Source organism: Bombina bombina, chromosome 3 (genome assembly GCF_027579735.1).
Source record: "Bombina bombina isolate aBomBom1 chromosome 3, aBomBom1.pri, whole genome shotgun sequence".
Lineage (NCBI taxonomy): Eukaryota > Metazoa > Chordata > Amphibia > Anura > Bombinatoridae > Bombina > Bombina bombina.
In genome coordinates, this window is record NC_069501.1 from 775014411 (window position 1) to 775035516 (window position 21106).

At 37.0% G+C, this 21106-nt stretch overlaps 1 protein-coding gene across 1 annotated transcript in view; it reads left to right on the plus strand.

Annotated features, from left to right (window-relative positions):
* SLC9A4 (solute carrier family 9 member A4) overlaps window positions 1–21106 on the plus strand; it is a 126678-nt gene that overhangs the window by 79613 nt on the left and 25959 nt on the right. The window contains exons 7-8 of the mRNA XM_053705449.1: window positions 7576–7646; window positions 7793–7951. Coding sequence (XP_053561424.1) covers window positions 7576–7646; window positions 7793–7951 — 230 coding nt within the window. The remainder of the gene's footprint in view (window positions 1–7575; window positions 7647–7792; window positions 7952–21106) is intronic.

Sequence of the window (21106 nt, forward strand, 5' to 3'; positions counted from 1 at the left end):
TATGTAGAGTGGGGGTGGTTTCTGATTTCCATAATCTTTTAATTATTTGCTTAGCACTACATATGGCCAGTTGAAGAAGGGATGCATAAAGTTTGAAGGGTAGTTTAGAAACAATATGGAACAAATATATCAGTAGGTCTAAGGGTCTAATAGTTGTATTGATGTCTTACCAATACTTATGGATTTTGGGACATGTCCACATATGTGATAAGGTGTTCCCTCTTCTATGCATTTTCTCCAGCAGCAGTTTGAGGCCTCTGGGAATATGTATTTTAGCCTATTCGGGGTGAGAAACCAAATTTATAGTTTGGTTCTAATAGAGTAGTTGAGTGGGCCGATTTGGAGGTTTTGTAGAATATGTTATGCCATTCTTGTTCTGTTAATGTACACTGTGTGCAGAATTATTAGGCAAATGAGTATTTTGACCACATCATCCTCTTTATGCATGTTGTCTTACTCCAAGCTGTATAGGCTCGAAAGCCTACTACCAATTAAGCATATTAGGTGATGTGCATCTCTGTAATGAGAAGGGGTGTGGTCTAATGACATCAACACCCTATATCAGGTGTGCATAATTATTAGGCAACTTCCTTTCCTTTGGCAAAATGGGTCAAAAGAAGGACTTGACAGGCTCAGAAAAGTCAAAAATAGTGAGATATCTTGCAGAGGGATGCCGCACTCTTAAAATTGCAAAGCTTCTGAAGCGTGATCATCGAACAATCAAGCGTTTCATTCAAAATAGTCAACAGGGTCGCAAGAAGCGTGTGGAAAAACCAAGGCGCAAAATAACTGCCCATGAACTGAGAAAAGTCAAGCGTGCAGCTGCCAAGATGCCACTTGCCACCAGTTTGGCCATATTTCAGAGCTGCAACATCACTGGAGTGCCCAAAAGCACAAGGTGTGCAATACTCAGAGACATGGCCAAGGTAAGAAAGGCTGAAAGACGACCACCACTGAACAAGACACACAAGCTGAAACGTCAAGACTGGGCCAAGAAATATCTCAAGACTGATTTTTCTAAGGTTTTATGGACTGATGAAATGAGAGTGAGTCTTGATGGGCCAGATGGATGGGCCCGTGGCTGGATTGGTAAAGGGCAGAGAGCTCCAGTCCGACTCAGACGCCAGCAAGGTGGAGGTGGAGTACTGGTTTGGGCTGGTATCATCAAAGATGAGCTTGTGGGGCCTTTTCATGTTGAGGATGGAGTCAAGCTCAACTCCCAGTCCTACTGCCAGTTTCTGGAAGACACCTTCTTCAAGCAGTGGTACAGGAAGAAGTCTGCATCCTTCAAGAAAAACATGATTTTCATGCAGGACAATGCTCCATCACACGCGTCCAAGTACTCCACAGCGTGGCTGGCAAGAAAGGGTATAAAAGAAGAAAATCTAATGACATGGCCTCCTTGTTCACCTGATCTGAACCCCATTGAGAACCTGTGGTCCATCATCAAATGTGAGATTTACAAGGAGGGAAAACAGTACACCTCTCTGAACAGTGTCTGGGAGGCTGTGGTTGCTGCTGCACGCAATGTTGATGGTGAACAGATCAAAACACTGACAGAATCCATGGATGGCAGGCTTTTGAGTGTCCTTGCAAAGAAAGGTGGCTATATTGGTCACTGATTTGTTTTTGTTTTGTTTTTGAATGTCAGAAATGTATATTTGTGAATGTTGAGATGTTATATTGGTTTCACTGGTAAAAATAAATAATTGAAATTGGTATATATTTGTTTTTTGTTAAGTTGCCTAATAATTATGCACAGTAATAGTCACCTGCACACACAGATATCCCCCTAAAATAGCTATAACTAAAAACAAACTAAAAACTACTTCCAAAACTATTCAGCTTTGATATTAATGAGTTTTTTGGGTTCATTGAGAACATGGTTGTTGTTCAATAATAAAATTAATCCTCAAAAATACAACTTGCCTAATAATTCTGCACTCCCTGTATATTGAAGTTCTTTGTGCCAGGAGATGACAGTCGTGGTATGGATATCCTCAGATGGGGTTATGAGAAATGAATATAATAGAGATATAGTATGGGGAGGGGGGAAATCAGGGGTACATCATTTTTCATAGGGCCTAAGGTCTCTGGATATTAAATGTTTTAGTTTGTAGGTGTAAAAAAACAGTGGGAAAATTGTGTAATGTTCAGGTTTTCTAGATGTTGTTTTGGGACTAATTTATCTGTGTCTAACAAGGTATAAACTGGCAATAGACTATGTAGATTGTTGATAGATGGTGGTGTGATAAGGAGTCCTATTGGGAAATTTGGATTGGACAGTATAGTCATCAGGGAGGAGGGGACTGTAGACAGGTTGGAGTGCGATCTTAGTGTGCGTGTCCAGACCTCAAAAGTTTCTTTGATGATCGGGTATATTTTAATATGAGTTGGTTAATTGGCAGTTTTTTTTGCCAGCAGTATGCACCTAGTTTAGATGTCTTTGTGATAGAGTGTTCTAAATGTATCCAGGGTTTAAAATACTGCAGTTCAATAATTAGATAAGTCTGGGACTGCTAGGCAACTGGATCTTTTTGGGAGATATACACCTAGATTTAGAGTTTGGCGTTAGCCGTCAAAACCAGCGTTAGAGGCTCCTAACGCTGGTTTTGGGCTACCACTGGTATTTAGAGTCAGTCAGGAAAGGGTCTAATGCTCACTTTCCAGCCGTGACTTTTCCATACCGCAGATCCACTTACGTCAATTGCGTATCCTATCTTTTCAATGGGATCTTTCTAACGCTGGTATTTTAGAGTCTTGGCTGAAGTGAGCGTTAGAAATCTAACGACAAAACTCCAGCCGCAGTAAAAAGCCAGGAGTTAAGAGCTTTCTGGGCTAACGCCGGTTCATAAAGCTCTTAAATACTGTGCTCTAAAGTACACTAACACCCATAAACTACCTATGTACCCCTAAACCGAGGTCCCCCCACATCGCCGCCACTCTATTAAATTTTTTTAACCCCTAGTCTGCCGACCGCACACCGCCGCCACCTACGTTATCTTTATGTACCCCTAATCTGCTGCCCCTAACATCGCCGACCCCTATATTATATTTATTAACCCTAATCTGCCACCCCAAACGTCGCCGCCACCTACCTACACTTATTAACCCCTAATCTGCCGACCGGACCTCACCGCTACTATAATAAAGTTATTAACCCCTAATCCGCCTCACTCCCGCCTCAAAAACGCTATAATAAATAGTATTAACCCCTAATCTGCCCTCCCTAACATCACCGACACCTAACTTCAAGTATTAACCCCTAATCTGCCGACCGGACCTCGCCAACATTATAATAAATGTATTAACCCCTAAAGCTAAGTCTAACCCTAACACTAACAACCCCCTAAGTTAAATATAATTTAAATCTAACAAAATAAATTAACTCTTATTAAATAAATTATTCCTATTTAAAGCTAAATACTTACCTGTAAAATAAATCCTAATATAGCTACAATATAAATTATAATTATATTGTAGCTATTTTAGGATTAATATTTATTTTACAGACAACTTTGTATTTATTTTAACCAGGTACAATAGCTATTAAATAGTTAATAACTATTTAATAGTTACCTAGTTAAAATAATTACAAAATTACCTGTAAAATAAATCCTAACCTAAGTTACAATTAAACCTAACACTATCAATAAATTAATTACATACAAATACCTACAAATAAATACAATTACATAAACTAACTAAAGTACAAAAAATAAAAAAATAAATAAGTTACAAAAAATAAAAAAATATTTACAAACATTATAAAAATATTCCAACAATTTTAAGCTAATAACACCTACTCTAAGACCCCTAATAAAATAACAAAGCCCCCCAAAATAAAAAAATGCCCTACCCTATTCTAAAATACAAATAGAAAAGCTCTTTTACCTTACCGGGCCTTTTGCGGGGCATGCCCCAAAGAATTCAGCTCTTTTGCCTGTAAAAAAAAACATACAATACCCCCCCAACATTACAACCCACCACCCACATACCCCTAATCTAACCCAAACCCCCCTTAAATAAACCTAACACTAAGCCCCTGAAGATCTTCCTACCTTATCTTCACCACACCGGGTATCACCGATCGGTCCAGGCTCCGAAGTCTTCATCCAAGCCCAAGCGGGGGCTGAAGACGTCCATCATCGGGCTGAAGTCTTGATCCAAGCGGCGGCTGAAGAGGTCCATCATCGGGCAGAAGTCTTCATCCTATCCGGGCAGAAGAGGAGATCCGGACCGGTAGACATCTTCATCCAAGCGGCATCTTCTATCTTCTTCCATCCAACGACGAGCGGCTCCATCTTCAAGACCTCCGGCGCAGATCCATCCTCTTCTTCCGACGTCTTAACACAGAATGAAGGTTCCTTTAAGGGACATCATCCAAGATGGCGTCCCTCGAATTCCGATTGGCTGATAGGATTCTATCAGCCAATCGGAATTAAGGTAGGAAAATTCTGATTGGCTGATGGAATCAGCCAATCAGATTCAAGTTCAATCCTATTGGCTGATCCAATCAGCCAATCAGATTGAGCTTGCATTCTATTGGCTGTTCCGATCAGCCAATAGAATGCGAGTTCAATACGATTAGCTGTACATAACTAGTATAATCATAACTATCATAATCATATCTAAGTTTACATTATGTATATATTGACACATTTTTAAGATTTATTTTTTGGAATTAACTAACTTAATGACAGAACTGAAAGAATACTTCCAAAACAGATGAAGACTGAGTGACAACTTTTGAGCTGGAAAAAGAGAGGCAGAAAGTGGGAAAAAAAGAACCAGAAGACTTCAAAGTTAACTCCCCAGTTAGGAATTATTCAAAACTACTTATGAACATGGACAGACACTGGAGTCATATATGAAGTTTATATCAGAAAGCTCTCAATGTGGATGTGAGCTAACCACAACTGATGTTACTTGCAATTACTATAATACTGGTGGGATATGGCTGATCTGCTGGATGGCAATTACTGGAATTCAGATGGAATTACTTTGTGCGCCATTCCAGCTGAATTAAAAATAATTCATATTTAATTTTAAAAAAAAGAAGTTGGTGGAAGACAAACAGTGATTTAAGTCCATCTGAAGGAATTAGAAAAACTACTACAAAGAGACTGGTAAAGGGAAGAAAATAAATGAAATATAAGAGAGAATTTTTTTTTTAAGATTTTCTTTTTTATATACTTTAATTCCACTATTTCAAGCCAAGACTATATCAACCTCTGCTAGATTTAGAATGGAAGCATCTTCCTCTGAGCAGTGTGCCAGGTGGGAGGAGTTAAAAATACAATCTAGCTACGCAAGTTGCGCAGTACTATGCAACGTGCGTAGGGAGATTGTAATTTAACTCCTCCTTCGGTTTTCACTGATGTCCAGCCAGGCACTGTAGGGATTTGCGGCTCGATGGGGGTGACACCATCAGAGGAGATTAATTCCAGCTTGATGGTGTCAAGGACCACTAACATCTTCTCATGGACCCCCAGTTGTCCACAGACCACTGGTTGGTGACCGCTGATTTAGAGCATTTATTTGAAGAAAATAACTGGTCACAGAAATAAAAAAGTGTGCAGTGTTTTTAGACCTTGAATAATGCAAACAAAACAAGTTCATATTAATTTTTAAACAACACAATACTAATGTTTTAACTTAGGAAGAGTTCCGAAATCAACATTTGGTGGAATACCCTGATTTTAAAGCACAGCTTTCATGTGTCATGGCATGTTCTCCACCAGCCTTTTACATTGCTGGTGCAGAAATTCAAGCGGATCGGCTTTGTTTGATGGCTTGTGATCATCCATCTTCCTCTTGATCACATTCCAGAGGTTTTCAAAGCGGTTCAGGTCTGGATATTGGGCTAGACATAACAGTGTCTTGATCTTGTGGTACTCCGTCCACACCTTGATTGACCTCGTAGTGTAGCATGGAGCATTGCCCTGCTGGAAAAAACAGTCATCAAAGTTGGGGGACATTGTCAGAGCAGAAGGAAGCAAGTTTTCTTCAAGGATAACATTTTACATGACATGATTAAGGTGTCCTCCAAAAAAAGAAATCTGCCAGTTTCCAGCCTTGTTGAAATACCTCAGATCATCACTGATCCTCCACCAAATTTTACAATAGGTGCAAGACACTGTGGCTTGTAGGCCTCTTCAGGTCTCTGTCTAACCATTAGATGACCAAGTGTTGGGAAAAGCTCAAAACTAGACTCAGAGGAGATGGTCTGTATTGGGAAGATTTATTTTTTTTCAAGGATGCATGAATCGAGTCACATACATGTTTATCCTGGAAGAAAACTTGCTTCCTCCTGTTTTGAAAATATTCCCCAATTCTGAGGATTGTTGTTTCCAGCCGGATGATGCTCCATGTTGCACAGCCAAGTCAATCAAGGTGGGGATGGAGGATCACCAGTTCAATACCCTATCTGCAGACCATAACCCCATTGAAAACTTCTGGAATGTTATCAAGAGGAAGATGGATGGTTACAAGCCGAGTTGCTTGAATTTTTACACCAGGAATGGCATAATGTCACCCAATTGCAATGCGAAATACATACATATCCACCTTTAGACATGTATATGTATGGATCTCAATGTTAAAGCCCTTTGCCTGATTTTTTCCTAACACCTAAAACTTCACATCTTTGAGCCTTTATAACTTTTTTGTGAATTTATTTTATAATTTTTATTAGATTGTGTTATTATGAGTGTAACTGTACTTTGAAATGTATTTTTGATGTTTTTTGATACTTTTTTGTTTCTTTGAGATACAATTAACCAGAGCTCTAACCCGAGGTGCGTTAACTTCAATTGCGCTCAACCAATCGCATTTACTTTCAACTTGTAATACGAGCAGAAAACTAGGCGCACGCAAACAGCCGCAATAAACCCCTTATCGCTCACGAGTAACTGTTAACATGTCACTGGTATTCTGACCCAGAATATTTTATTATATTTTGGCTCTAAGGGAGTTTACCTTTTTTGGCAACAACTTTTTTCAAATCAATTTAAAAAATCAAAACAAACTTACTTACCAAAGATGTTTTATTATTATGATCTGCATTATTGATATCTGATGTCTGTATGTATGAAAATGTATGCTCTTCTAATGAGTACAATTTTTTTTATCTCAGACTAAACATAGTTTTACATCATCAAACACCCATTACTTTAATCGAATGGCACAGAAAAGTTATACCAAAATATTCCTCTCAAACCTCACTGGTTGTAGTGAGTAAATTTTTTTATTGATTTTACATGATTTGCCAATTGGGTTAAAATTGGTTTACATGAAACAATAGATGTAAACTCAGACTAATAAACATATCTAATTCATGCCCTTAAAATGTGTTTATTCCATCTAGTTTCATTTGTATCCATTTGATTTTACTTACATTTGTACTGTGTTCTAGACATCAAAGATATGATACCTGCTAGAAAGCTAATGGTACAAGGTATTTTAATAGAAATAAAGGATTGATAAGGAGAAATATATCTGGAGGATATCCATATAAAACAAGCTAAAGTTATGAATGACATCTTCCAACAAATTTGTATTTCTCTCATATAGTTAATGGATCATGTGAAAGCTGGAATAGCAGATATATGTGGACACTGGGGACACTATAAAATGAAAGAAAAGTAAGTACAATGTCTAATGTAGTAATCTAAGAACATAGATTACTACATTAGATGTGAAGCAGAAGGCCTGTCTCTCTCTGTCCTGTTCTCAGGATAGCCTTCTCCATATCTAACTTGACTTTTATTTATTAATACATCATTTTCAGATTTAAAAAGGTTGATAACCATTTCTTAAGAAGAGTTTTAATCCGTGAGAACCAGCCCAAATCAAGTATTGTTTCTCTTCATAAAAAGTTGGAGATCAAACAAGCTATTGAGATGACAGAAATTGGCATAAACAGAGACACATCCTACTCTTCCTTGCAGTAAGTGTTCACCAATTTTATATTAAATATGCACTGTATAATGGTCTTAATAGCTGTCAAGGGATACATTGAAATGAGATCATTTCTTTTTGAAGATCTCATCTTTGTGTTACATTATTTTGCTAAAAACTGTAATCATTGCAAATATATTGCTCTAAAACAAAAAAAACTATATCTACTAGCACATGATAACTTCTTTCAGGCAATATGAATGAATAATGCTTGTACGGTAAGAGGATTCTTTATGCACTTTTCTTTTCCTCTTTAAATTTCTGAAATAAGATATCCACAATAGTGCAATACATAATTCCCAAATGAAGCACTCAATGGAAAGTACTCACAGGGAACGTATGAAATCAAAAGACTTTATTATGGTTGAACAGAAACAAAGGATCCAGCCCGGTCATGAAGATTTAAAAACTCTATCTATATTAAAATATAGACAATTCTGAAGTGTAGCTTTTTTCACTGGGCTTTATTGATGATGTCATGCATTGCATCATTAATTACATAAATAGTATAAAATATACCTCTGCATAACCACTCTTCCTTCCTGTGAATGTGAAAAATGCTAGCAGGAGAGAAATTATGTCTTCATTATCCATAACATTGAGCATAAGTGTAGCTTTTACCCTCCTGTCTCCTGCCCTATAATGGAATGGTGGTGCACTATCGTAATGCATACATGATCTTGAGATTGTGGTGTTTTTTGAGTTTGAATCCATATTACAAGTGGTGATACAAAAAGTACACAAAATTCACTTTGTGTATAACAGAATAAAAATAAAAAGTGATTGATTTAAATTACAAAATATTAAAGGAAAATATATATTCCAATTTAAGGATATGGTTTGGAAACCACACGGATCACACATATCCTTAAATTGGAATATATATTTTCCTTTAATATTTTGTAATTTAAATCAATCACTTTTTACCATATTACAAGTGGAACAGTGTTTAAATTACCACTAATTTGTTTGCCAAAATGCAGTAATTTACGCTCCCCATATTTTTTTACGAGTGGTGTAAAGTGTCAATGCCCGCCCATATTACGTTAAGTTTTGATCGTTTGAACGCAATCATATATATTTTCCGCTGAAACTTTTTACGTGAATTTAAAGCCCATGTAAAGAAATTGGGTGGAGAAAAAAGATGCACTAAGCACCCCTAAAGTGCCACATAACACACTGCAAATGACCCCATTACACTATTAACTCCTAAATCACTACATAGCTCACCACAAATTACCGCGCTACACTATTAACCCCTAAACCACCACAAAGCCCACTGCAAATTACTCAGTTACACTATTAACCCCTAAACCACAACATAGAGCTCTGCAAATTACCCTGCTACACTTTTATCACCTAAAACCACTGCAGTTGCTCGCTGCTTCATATTGGGAACTGCGTCGGCATTATTTTGAGAGTGTTTTGGAAGTTCACAAACAAGCATATATCTTGAAATATAATCCCCTCTAAATGCACCTGCACAAAAAAACAAACTATCCGGCTGATGAAAATGCTGAAGATCTGAACCTCAACAAACACTCTCCAGAGCTCTATAATAATCGGGTGGTAACCATACACCTAGCCACCAGTGAAAGGATAATTGAAATATGAAAAATAAAATATAGGTATATAACTGTGAAATTACCCTTTTACTAGCGGATTGGTGTGCGGTTACCACTCGATTATTATAGAGCTCTGGAGAGTGTTTGTTGATCAGGTTCAGATCTTCAGAATTTTCATCAGCCTTGTATTTTTTTATGCTTCATGTGTATTTAGACGTGATTGTTTGCATTAATACCTTTTTAATAAATAAAAATATTCAATAAAAAAGCATTTTAATGAAGATCAGACACCTCCCTACCACTTAGTGGTAAAAAATAGCAAATGAGGATGAGCTTGCGTGCACTCTGTCTATCAGTGGCTAATTTACATACTAAAAATGATTGGAGAATGTCAGCAGCCTACACAAGACGGAAAAAAGTTTTTTCATGACAGGCGTTTTTTAAACTTGTGAGGACTTCCAAAATGCATTTTTTGTAAGTGGAAACAATATATTAAGTATCACTAAGTTGTTTGATATATATCTCTTTAAAAACAAATGTGTGAGTTCTTTGCAATAAATAAATTTAAAAAAATTGAGCTGAAATATGCCTATAAATTTGGCGGCAATTGGAGGACATTTATAAAATGGTTAATTTCCATAGCTTTAATGGCTGGTTATATATTGTGTGCCCGTAAATTGGGGAATTTGTCCATTTATGGGCGCACAATAAATTAAATCTTGACTTGTAATCTAGCCCTAAATTAGCTCACTATGATTTCACTTTAATCAGATAGTATAGTACTATAATCAGAAGAATTAGCAGAGGAAACCTGAAGACCCTTTGCCCCAAATTTAGCACACCTTTCCATAGCGTGATCCGACTTTGGAATGCACACAGCGCACACAGCTGTCAGCTGAGCTAACCCGTATGCTTTTAGTGCAACTCTGAGCTCCTGCAGCACGCAAAGATCCCCTCTTGGCTCAAACCCAGACCTTTATCCTGCTTCTAATCTTTGGGGGATTAACTGCTATAGGTGAAATTCCCCCAGTCTTCAAGTCTCTTGTGTTTTGTGGAGTACTGTTGATAAACAGGTTTGAAGATAATTGCTTTTATAAACTATATATATTTATATATACTGCTATTAACTGCTATAGGTGAAACCCCCCCCCCCCCAGTCCTCAAGTCTCTTGTGTTTTGTAGAGTACTGTTGATAAACAGGTCTGAAGATAATTGCTTTTTTAAACTATATATATATATATATATATATATATATATATATATATATATATATATATATATATATATATATATATATATATATATATATATATATATATATATATATATATATATATATAAAAAATCATATCCCTTCTCAGGCACCTCTTTTCCAGTGTAAATAATTGCAATTTATACCTCATATCTTATCAATTTTGTCACCCTCCTCTGTACTTTTTTGTTTGACAGTACCTTACTGGCATTTTCAACTGTTCACTGACATCTTATTGCTAAGTCTATTATAACTCCCAAACCCTAATTTAATGGCATCCTTAATTCTACTAGCAAAAAAGGGCAAATTGCAGGCACTGTACTGTCTATATAAAGATTGCCCAATAAGAGGGATCAATAATGGGATTCATCTCTTGCCCAAACCTTGTGGCTTTACAGTATAATTCGGCACTAATATCAACACTTGACAAAGCTGCACCCTCCACTGTTCGCCGTACATCAATCACTCGACGGCAACTGTGGCACACCAAAAAGACCAGATATCTTCAGTGATGTTCACGGGCTGCTGAACGGCAGTGGAGGAAATCATGCACCTGTGCATGCATTATAAATTCATCCTTAAGTCCTACAACTCTGTGCTCCGCCTAGCCAAACAAGTCTATTTCTGCTCCCTTGTGTCATCTCAAGCATTCAACCCCAGAAAGCTGTTCCCAACCTTTAACTCCCTTCTACGTTCGCCTGCACCCCCGCACACTACCAACCTCACTGCTCAGATTATTGCTGATCACTTCAAAAATAAAATTGACATCATTAGCAAAGATACCTGCACCTCAGACCCCACAAACCCAACACTCCTACCCACCCTTTATATTAACAAAACTCTATGCTACTTACCTCCTGTAACAGAGAAAGAAGTCTCTGTTCTCCTATCTTTGGCTCATTTCACAACCTGCCCACTTGACCCTATTCCTTCACAACTTCTTCCCTCTCTCTCTCTGCTTCACTATTCCCTATCCTAGCTCATCTCTTTAACCAATCTCTCACCGCTGGCACATTTCCTGATACATACAAGCATGCATCAATCATACCAATCCTAAAAAAGCCCTCGCTTGACCCCTCCATCCCTTCTAACTATCAACCGGTCTCTTTACTTCCCTTTGCTTCAAAATTATTGAAACAACTGGTTTATAATTGGCTAACTCAATTTCTCACAACTAACTTCTTACTTGATGCACTACAATCTGGTTCTGCCCTAAACACTCAACAGAACCGCTCTTACTAAAGTAACACATGCCCTTTTATCAGCTAAAGCAAAAGGCCACTACTCCTTACTAATTCTACTACATTAATTTGGCATCTGAGACACAGCCCTCTCCTGGTTTGCCTCATATCTCTCAAACCGCTCCTTTTCAGTTTCCTTTAACAACATATCTACTGATCCTTACTTAGGTCCCTTGATTTTCTCTCTCTATACATCCTCCCTTGGAAAACTTATAGCCTCCTTTGGATTCCAATACCACTTATATGCTGATGATACCCAAATCTATCTTTCCTCTCCTGATATCTTTCTCTCTTTACTCAACCAGATTTCTAACTGCAATTTCCTTTTGGATGTCTTCACACTACCTCCAACTCAATCTGTCCAAAACTGAGCTGCTTCTTATTCCCCCTCTTCGAGACATCCAACACCTGACATTTCTCTGACAGTTGGAGACTCTATTCTCAACACCTCACCCCAGGTCTGCTGTCTTGGAGTCACACTTGACTCAGAACTCACATTCAACCTACATATACAAGCGCTTACCAAATCCTGCAGTTCACACCTGCGCAACATTTCTAGAATTCGTCAATTCCTTAATAAAGAAACTACAAATATACTAATTAATTCCCTCATTTTGTCACGCATTGATAATTGCAATCTACTTCTAAATACAAGAACAGTTAGTACGGCTGCACCAGAAAAACTGACGAGAAGAACTTCAAAATGTGGTAAAAAGGATTTATTGGGCAAAAGTATAAAATCAAAAATATACTGACATAGTCACAATCAAGTGAAAAATAACTCACTCCCGGACCGGAGTGAGTAGAAAGTAGCAAAAAAGAAACAGTATACGCGTTTCGTGCGGGACTAAAGCACTTGATCACTACATATCTAACATATCCTAATGCTACTCTTAAATAGCCTCAAGCAATCTAATTAGTACAGCTTCCTGTTAACTCTTAAGTGGCTATTACTAAAACCTGACACACAAAATTGAATAAGCTATACCTTAATAGCAGAAATGTGATAAACATTCTAAGCACAAATTTAAACACCATTTTAAACACAATATTATTTTAAAGAGGATATTATTAGCTAGTCACATAAATGCAAGAGTGAAAACCACACAAGCATTTATGTGAAAGCAGGGACAATAAATAGCAGGTACTTGAAAGCTAACATGATTTAGATAAATTTAAATTAAAACCAATTTAAACAAATAAATTCACATCTGCTTCAATATTTAATCCCTCTGGTGATCTAGTTTGTAGATAAAAGATCCACTTCACTTCTTTCTTACATAGGGCATAATCCCTGTCACCACCTCTTTTTGTCCAGGGTACATGATCAATAGCTTGAAAAAGAGCCAATGAGGAATCCCCATTATGTTCAAATTTAAAATGCGAAGCTACCGATGTGAACACATCAGGGTCATCAATGTCCCTGAGATGTTCAAGGGCCCTATCTTTGAGTGCCCTCTTTGTTTTTTCTGTATATTGTTTTTTGCACCCCCCACAGGTAAGGAGGTACACAACATGTGTGGACTTACAAGAAAGAGAAAACCTGATGTCATACTCTTTATTGGTGACACTTGATTTAAAAGTGTTCCCTTCAATGACATAATTACATGTTTTACAACTACTTCTAAATAGCCTTCCAAAATCTATTATGAATTCATCGGCTAGACTCATCCACCTAATTCGATGATCTACATCAGCTGCTCTGCTCTGCCAGTCTCTAACACTCTTAAGAATGAGGTAACAAAACAGTCGGCAGACGAGCATGATAAACCGTTCCAAAGATTTATTCAAAGTGTACAAACAAAACAGGATCACACCACAGCCATAATCCGATGCGTTTCCTGCCACTAAACGGCACTTCGTCATGGATAACAACAGCTGTTACACACCTTCCTTTAATAGGCACACCACTTTCACGCTGTTTAAAGAAACAGTTCTATTTGCATACACAGTGCTTAAAGGAATACATGTACAATTAAAAACAAATACTAACAGATTGAGTGCTGCAATTATATTACATCTTACAATATTATTATACTGTTCGTAAAACAACTAATTGACATAAAGGAGTGAGACATTTATTGTCGTATATATTCTAAATTCCACAATAACATTACTGTAGTAGTATTAGGAATTTATAAACTAGTAATTCTAGGTATTTAGGAAATTTTTAGACATACCCTATTGATTGAAGACAAAACCCACATTTACCTATAGATCTAACTTCATTTGATGAGTTAGCGGGGAAGGTAAACAGACAGAAAATCATATAGTTGGGAATTATATAGTTGGAAATTATGACGGTGACCAGATCCTATTTAATATTTAGATCTACAAACAAGGAACACAGATCAATTGCAACTACTACTTCCTTGTCAAAATATTTGGATACTGCAGGTAGTGTATCCTATTGGCTAGATTACGAGTTTTCGTCGGTAAGGCTGTGCGGTGCTAACTAGCCTTTTTTTCTTACCGCTCACTTAAGACAACGCTGGTAATACGAGTTTTCTTCAAGCCACCGTTAGCCTTAGAAAAGTGAGCGTTGAGCAAAATTTAGCTCCACATCTCCCCTCAATACCAGCGTTGCTTATGGTAGCGGTGAGCTGGCAAAACGTGCTCATGATCGATTTCCCCATAGGAAACAATGGGTCTGAGCTGGCTGAAAAAAAACCTATCACATGCAAAAAAGCAGCGTTCAGCTCCTAACGCAGCACCATTGTTTCCTATGGGAAAAAACTTTTATGTCTACACCTAACACCCTAACATGAACCCAGAGTCTAAACACCCCTAATCTTACACTTATTAACCCCTAATCTGCCGCCCCCAACATAGCGCCACCTACATTATATTATTAACCCCTAATCCGGACACCGCCGCCACCTACATTATCCATATGAACCCCTAATCTACTGCCCCCAACATCGCCGAACCCTACATTATATTTATTAACCCCTAATCTGCCCCCCCATGTCGCTGCAACTATATTACATTTATTAACCCCTAATCTGCCGCCGCCGCCAATGTCGCCGCCACTATAATAAATTTATTAACCCCTAAACCTAAGTCTAACCCTAACCCTAACACCCCCCTAACTTAAATATAATTTAAATACATATAAATAAATTTACTATAATTAATTAAATTATTCCTATTTAAAACTAAATACTTACCTGTAAAATAAACCCTAGGCTAGCTACAATATAACTAATATTTACATTGTATCTAGCTTAGGATTTATATTTATTTTACAGGCAACTTTGTATTTATTTTAACTAGGTAGAATAGTTATTAAATAGTTATTAACTATTTAATAACTTCCTAGTTAAAATAAGTACAAATTTACCTGTAAAATAAATCCTAACCTAAATTACAATTACACCTAACACAACACTATCATTAAATTAATTACATAAATTACCTACAATTAACTACAATTAAATTAAATAAACTAAAGTACAAAAAACCCCCACTAAATTACAGAAAATAAAAAAAGAATTACAATTTTTTTAAACTAATTACATCTAATCTAATCCCCCTAATAAAATAAAAAAGCACCCCAAAATAATAAAATTCCCTACCCTACACTAAATTACAAATAGCCCTTAAAAGTGCCTTTTGCGGGACATTGCCCCAAAGTAATCAGCTCTTTTACCTGTAAAAAAAAATACAATACCCCCAACATTAAACCCACCACCCACACACCCAACCCTACTCTAAAACCCACCCAATCCCCCCTTAAAAAAACTAACACTACCCCCTTGAAGATCACCCTATCTTGAGCCGTCTTCACCCAGCCGGGCACAAGTGGATGTCCAGAGGGGCAGAAGTCTTTATCCGATCTGGCCAGAAGAGGACAGCCAGACCGACAGAAGACTTCATCCAGGCGGCATCTTCTATCTTCTTCCATCCGGAGCAGAGCAGGTCCATCTTGAAGAAATCCAACACGGAGCATCCTCTTCCATCTGACGGCGACTGAAGAATGAAGGTTCCTTTAAGTGACGTCATCTAAGATGGCGTCCCTTCAATTCCGATTGGCTGATAGAATCCTATCAGCCAATCGAAATTAAGGTAGGAAAAATCCTATTGGCTGATGCAATCAGCCAATATGATTGCAGTTCAATCCTATTGGCTGATCCAATCAGCCAATAGGATTGAGCTCGCATTCTATTGGCTGTTCCAATCAGCCAATAGAATGCAAGCTCAATTCTATTGGCTGATTGCATCAGCCAATAGGAATTTTCCTACCTTAATTCCGATTGGCTGATAGGATTCTATCAGCCAATCGGAATTGAAGGGACGCCATCTTGGATGACGTCACTTAAAGGAACCTTCATTCTTCAGTCGCCGTCGGATGGAAGAGGATGCTCCACGTCGGATGTCTTCAAAATGGACCTGCTCAGCTCCGGATGGAAGAAGATAGAAGATGCCGCTTGGATGAAGTCTTCTGCCGGTCTGGATATCTTCTTCTGGCTGGATCGGATAAAGACTTCTGCCATCTGGATGTCCACTTGTGCCTGGCTGGGTGAAGATGGCTCATGGTAGGGTGATCTTCAAGGGGGCAGTGTTAGGTTTTTTAAGGGGGGATTAGGTAGGTTTTAGAGTAGGGTTGGGTGTGTGGGTGGTGGATTTAATGTTTGGGGGGTATTGTATTTTTTTTTTACAGGTTAAAGAGCTGATTACTTTGAGGCAATGCTCCACAAAAGGCCTTTTTGTAATTTAGTTTAGGGTAGGGAATTTTATTATTTTGGGGGGCTTTTTTATTTTATTAGGGGGATTAGATTAGGTGTAATAAGTTTAAAAAAATTGTAATTCTTTTTTTATTTTCTGTAATTTAGTGTTTTTTTGTACTTTAGTTTATTTTATTTAATTGTAGTTAATTGTAGGTAATTTATGTAATTAATTTAATGATAGTGTAGTGTTAGGTGTAATTGTAATTTAGGTTAGGATTTATTTTACGGGTAAATTTGTACTTATTTTAACTAGGAAGTTATTAAATAGTTAATAACTATTTAATAATTATTCTACCTTGTTAAAATAAATACAAAGTTGCCTGTAAAATAAAAATAAACCCTAAGCTAGCTACAATGTAACTATTAGTTATATTGTAGCTATCTTAGGGTTTATTGTATCGGTAAGTATTTAGTTTTAAATAGGATTCATTTATTTAATAGTAGTAATTTTATTTCGTGTTATTTAAATTATATTTAAGTTAGGGGGGTTAGACTTAGGGTTAGACTTAGGTTTAGTGGTTAATAATTTTAATATAGTAGCGGCGACGTTGGGGGTGGCAGATTAGGGGTTAATAAATGTAGGTAGGTGTCGGCGATGTTAGGGATGGCAGATTAGGGGTTAATAAAATTTAACTAGTGTTTGCAAGGCGGGAGTGTGGCGGTTTAGGGGTTAATAAATTTATTAAAGTGGCAGCAATGTCCGGTCGGCAGATTAGGGGTTAAACATTTTAGTTAAGTGTTTCCAATGTGGGGGGGGCCTCGGTTTAGGGGTTAATAGGTAGTTTATGGGTGTTAGTGTACTTTTTAGCACCTTAGTTAAGAGCTTTATGTTCCGGCGTTAGCCCATAAAACTCTCAACTACTGACTTTAAAATGCGTTAGGAGTCTGGACAGGAGAGGGTCTACCGCTCACTTTTTCCAGCGATCGTAATACCGGCATTAGGAAAATCCCATTAAAAAGATAGGATACACAATTGATGTAAGGGGATTTGCGGTATGCTAAAATCGCGGAAAAAAAGTGAGCGGTACACCTGTACCTGCCTGACTCGTAATACACGCAAGACTCGTAATCTAGGCGTATGTATCTTTATAGTAAGTACCACACTATATCAAGGTCTATTTACAACCAAGGTAATAAATACAATAAATTAACACTATGTATAAACAATACTAATTTTATAGCAACAGAAGAAGAAATTATATTCAATGGATCTGTATTAGATAAATATATAGGAAATATTAATTCCCAATGTATAGCTTTACATCTGAGATTTCATTAATGCCATAGGGACTGTCTGTCTTCAAAGTATATATCCAATACACTTCACTTTTATTTAAAGCTCGTTCTCTATTTCCACCTGTGTTAAATTTCGGAATATGATCTATTGCTTGGAAGGAAAATAGTGTGTTTATATAATCCAGGTCCTGTTTATCAAAAACCATATTTCTTCCGTGTAGTGCAAAATGTTTTGCTACTGGGGTTCTCAGTATATCGCTCTCTAAGGATAAGAGGTGCTCTCTTATTCTATCCTTCAGCATACGAGTAGTTCTACCTGTGTACTGACTAAATCATAGTTTTCAAGTAATAAGGTATATTACAAATTTTGAATTGCAGTTCATATGGTGGTTTACTGCAAATTCCTCTTTGGTAACAGTGGAGACAAATGTGTCGCCCCTTTAGATATAACCACATGATTTGCATGTCATACCACCACATTTGTAATTACCAAATGTGGTGGCATGACATGCACTTAGTGCTATGGCGCGGTCGGGCCGGGCTGTGACTATACAGCTGGCCCGATGCGCTGACTAAATATAACAGACCCGCTCAGCAGAGAGCAGAGAGCGGGTCTGTAAAAGCGCCATATTTTTAACATAATTAAAGGTAAAAAAGGCATTTATAGCTATAGCACTTAAATAATGTTATATAATTCTGCACTATGTGCAGAATTATATAACATTATTTTTAAGGTTTACTGTCCCTTTAATCTCTCTTTGAGGTTATTTGTCTGAGCTTGGTATTTTTCATCTTTTGTACAATTCCTTCTAAGGCGCATGAATTGGCCTTTGGGAATTCCTCTCTTAACACAGTTGGGGTGACTAGAATCAGTCCTTAATATTGTGTTCCCTGATACTTTTTTTTCTATAAACCTCAGTGTCTATTACCACTTTCTCTTGATCCCCTTTAATTGTTAAGTCTAAATAATCAATCCTTGTCTGCAAACTTTGATACGTGAATTTCAAAATTTTTATCGTTGTCATTAAGATACAATATAAACTGATCTATATTTAAAGTATAATTTTTCCAAACAATTAAAAGATCATCTATAAATCTTGTATAAAACTGTATGTTCTCTTCAAATGGATTACTCTTTGTAAAAATCTTAGTTCAAAATAACCAAGGTACAAGTTTGCATATGAGGGGGCAAATTTTGCTATTTTTAAAGGGATTTAATAATACAGGTAACTTTAAAATAAAACATTGAAGTCTGCCAGTCTCTACACTGGCTCCCCATACACTCCAGAATACAATTTAAAGTTTTAACCCTAACTTACAAAGCACTGAACAGTCTTACTCTCAACTATATTTCCTCTCTCATCGTGAAATATGCCCTATCCCGTCCTCTTCGGGTCGACCTCTGACCTACGTCTCTCCACTCCTGTTATCTCTACGTCCCACTCCCGACTCCAAGACTTCTTACATGGTGCTCCTGTCCTCTGGAACTCTCTACCCACTCCATAAGTCTGTCTCCAACCTTGTATAGCTTCAGATGCTCCTTAAAAACCCACCTATTAAGAGAGGCTTAGCATCTCTTCTCCATCTCTCATCCTAACCAAACTAATACATGAACGGCCTGACCCACTGCTGCAACTACAACCAATGTGACAAGCTAACCCAACCTTATGTCTCTGATCCCTAAACCTGTAGACTGTGAGCTCTCCGGAGAAGGGCCCTCTTTCTCCTGTACTAGATTTGTTTTTATTTGTTATGTGTTGTATTTTATCACAAATCCTTGTCATTGTATACTCCTATCATTGTATCCAGTGCTACAAAATTTGGCGGCGCTATAAAAATAATTCCTCTATGAGGTGCTGCCTCTCCCTATATACTAATGTATATTATAAACCCAAAAAAGATAGACAGTAAAGAAAAGAAAAGAAAAAGAAACAAGTGTTGTAGGCGCACAATCTTGTACTCAATTAATGTAATAAAACATGTTTATTAATATCTATTAAAATATGAACTCCGGTTCAGAAAATCTCTGTAGCTGAATAATAGGCCAATAATAAAAGGGAATAAGAAATGTTATAAAAAAAAAATTAAAAAACTATCAAAAACTATGGCTAATCGGAAACTAACAGTTCCCCAACTGTGAGTTAATTAGTCATAGCACTAGCAACATACACTCATGGAAAAAAACAAACAAAACAGCCGTTCCTATACCACAACATGTCCCCCAAGTATTCCCGGACGATAAACAGGAACCTCGGTTTGGGGGGCATGTTAAAATTCGGAATCAGCAAACAATTTCACAACACACAGATGCGTTTTTGCCCATAAATGGGCCTTTTTTAATGTGGTACGTTCAATATAAAATACTTGAATGACCTCCGTACATCCAAGTATTTAAATGTATTGGGAAACCTCCCCTTTAGTGACATCATACGTGCAGCTAATGTAATTTTTTACATGCCACCCAGACCAATGCCGAGGTTCCTGTTTATCGACCGGGAATACTTGGAGGACATGTTGTTGTAAAGGACGGCTGTTTTGTTTGTTTTTCCATGAGTGAATGTTGCTAGTGCTATGACTAATTAACCCTCACTTGGGAAACTGTTAGTTTCCAATTAGCCATAGTTTTTCATAGAATTTTTCTAATAACATTTCTTATTCCCCTTTATTATCGGCCTATTATCTGGCTACAGAGATTTTCTGAACCAGAGTTCATATTTTAATGGCTATTAATAAACTGTGTTATTACATTAATTGAGTACTAGATTGTGTGCCTACAACTCCCGTTTCTTTTTCTTTTTTTTACTGTCTCGTTTTTTTCATTTTTTTACGGTTTATAATATCTTTCCTTTAACCCAATTAATTAAAGTTGTATTTTATTTACTTATTTATTTATTTATATTTTTTGTCTATAATGCATGTTATTATATTACATATATGCTATTTTGTAGAAAAAATAATTGTGTAATGTTTTTATAATTAATCTAAAATTATCTTGAATAGTGTTATGACTGTCCAAGTAATGTGTAAACATGAGTAACAGTCTTAAAAGGGACATAAAGCCCAAATGTTGTATTCATGATTCAGAAAGAGCATGCAATTTGTTTACTTCTATCATCTAAT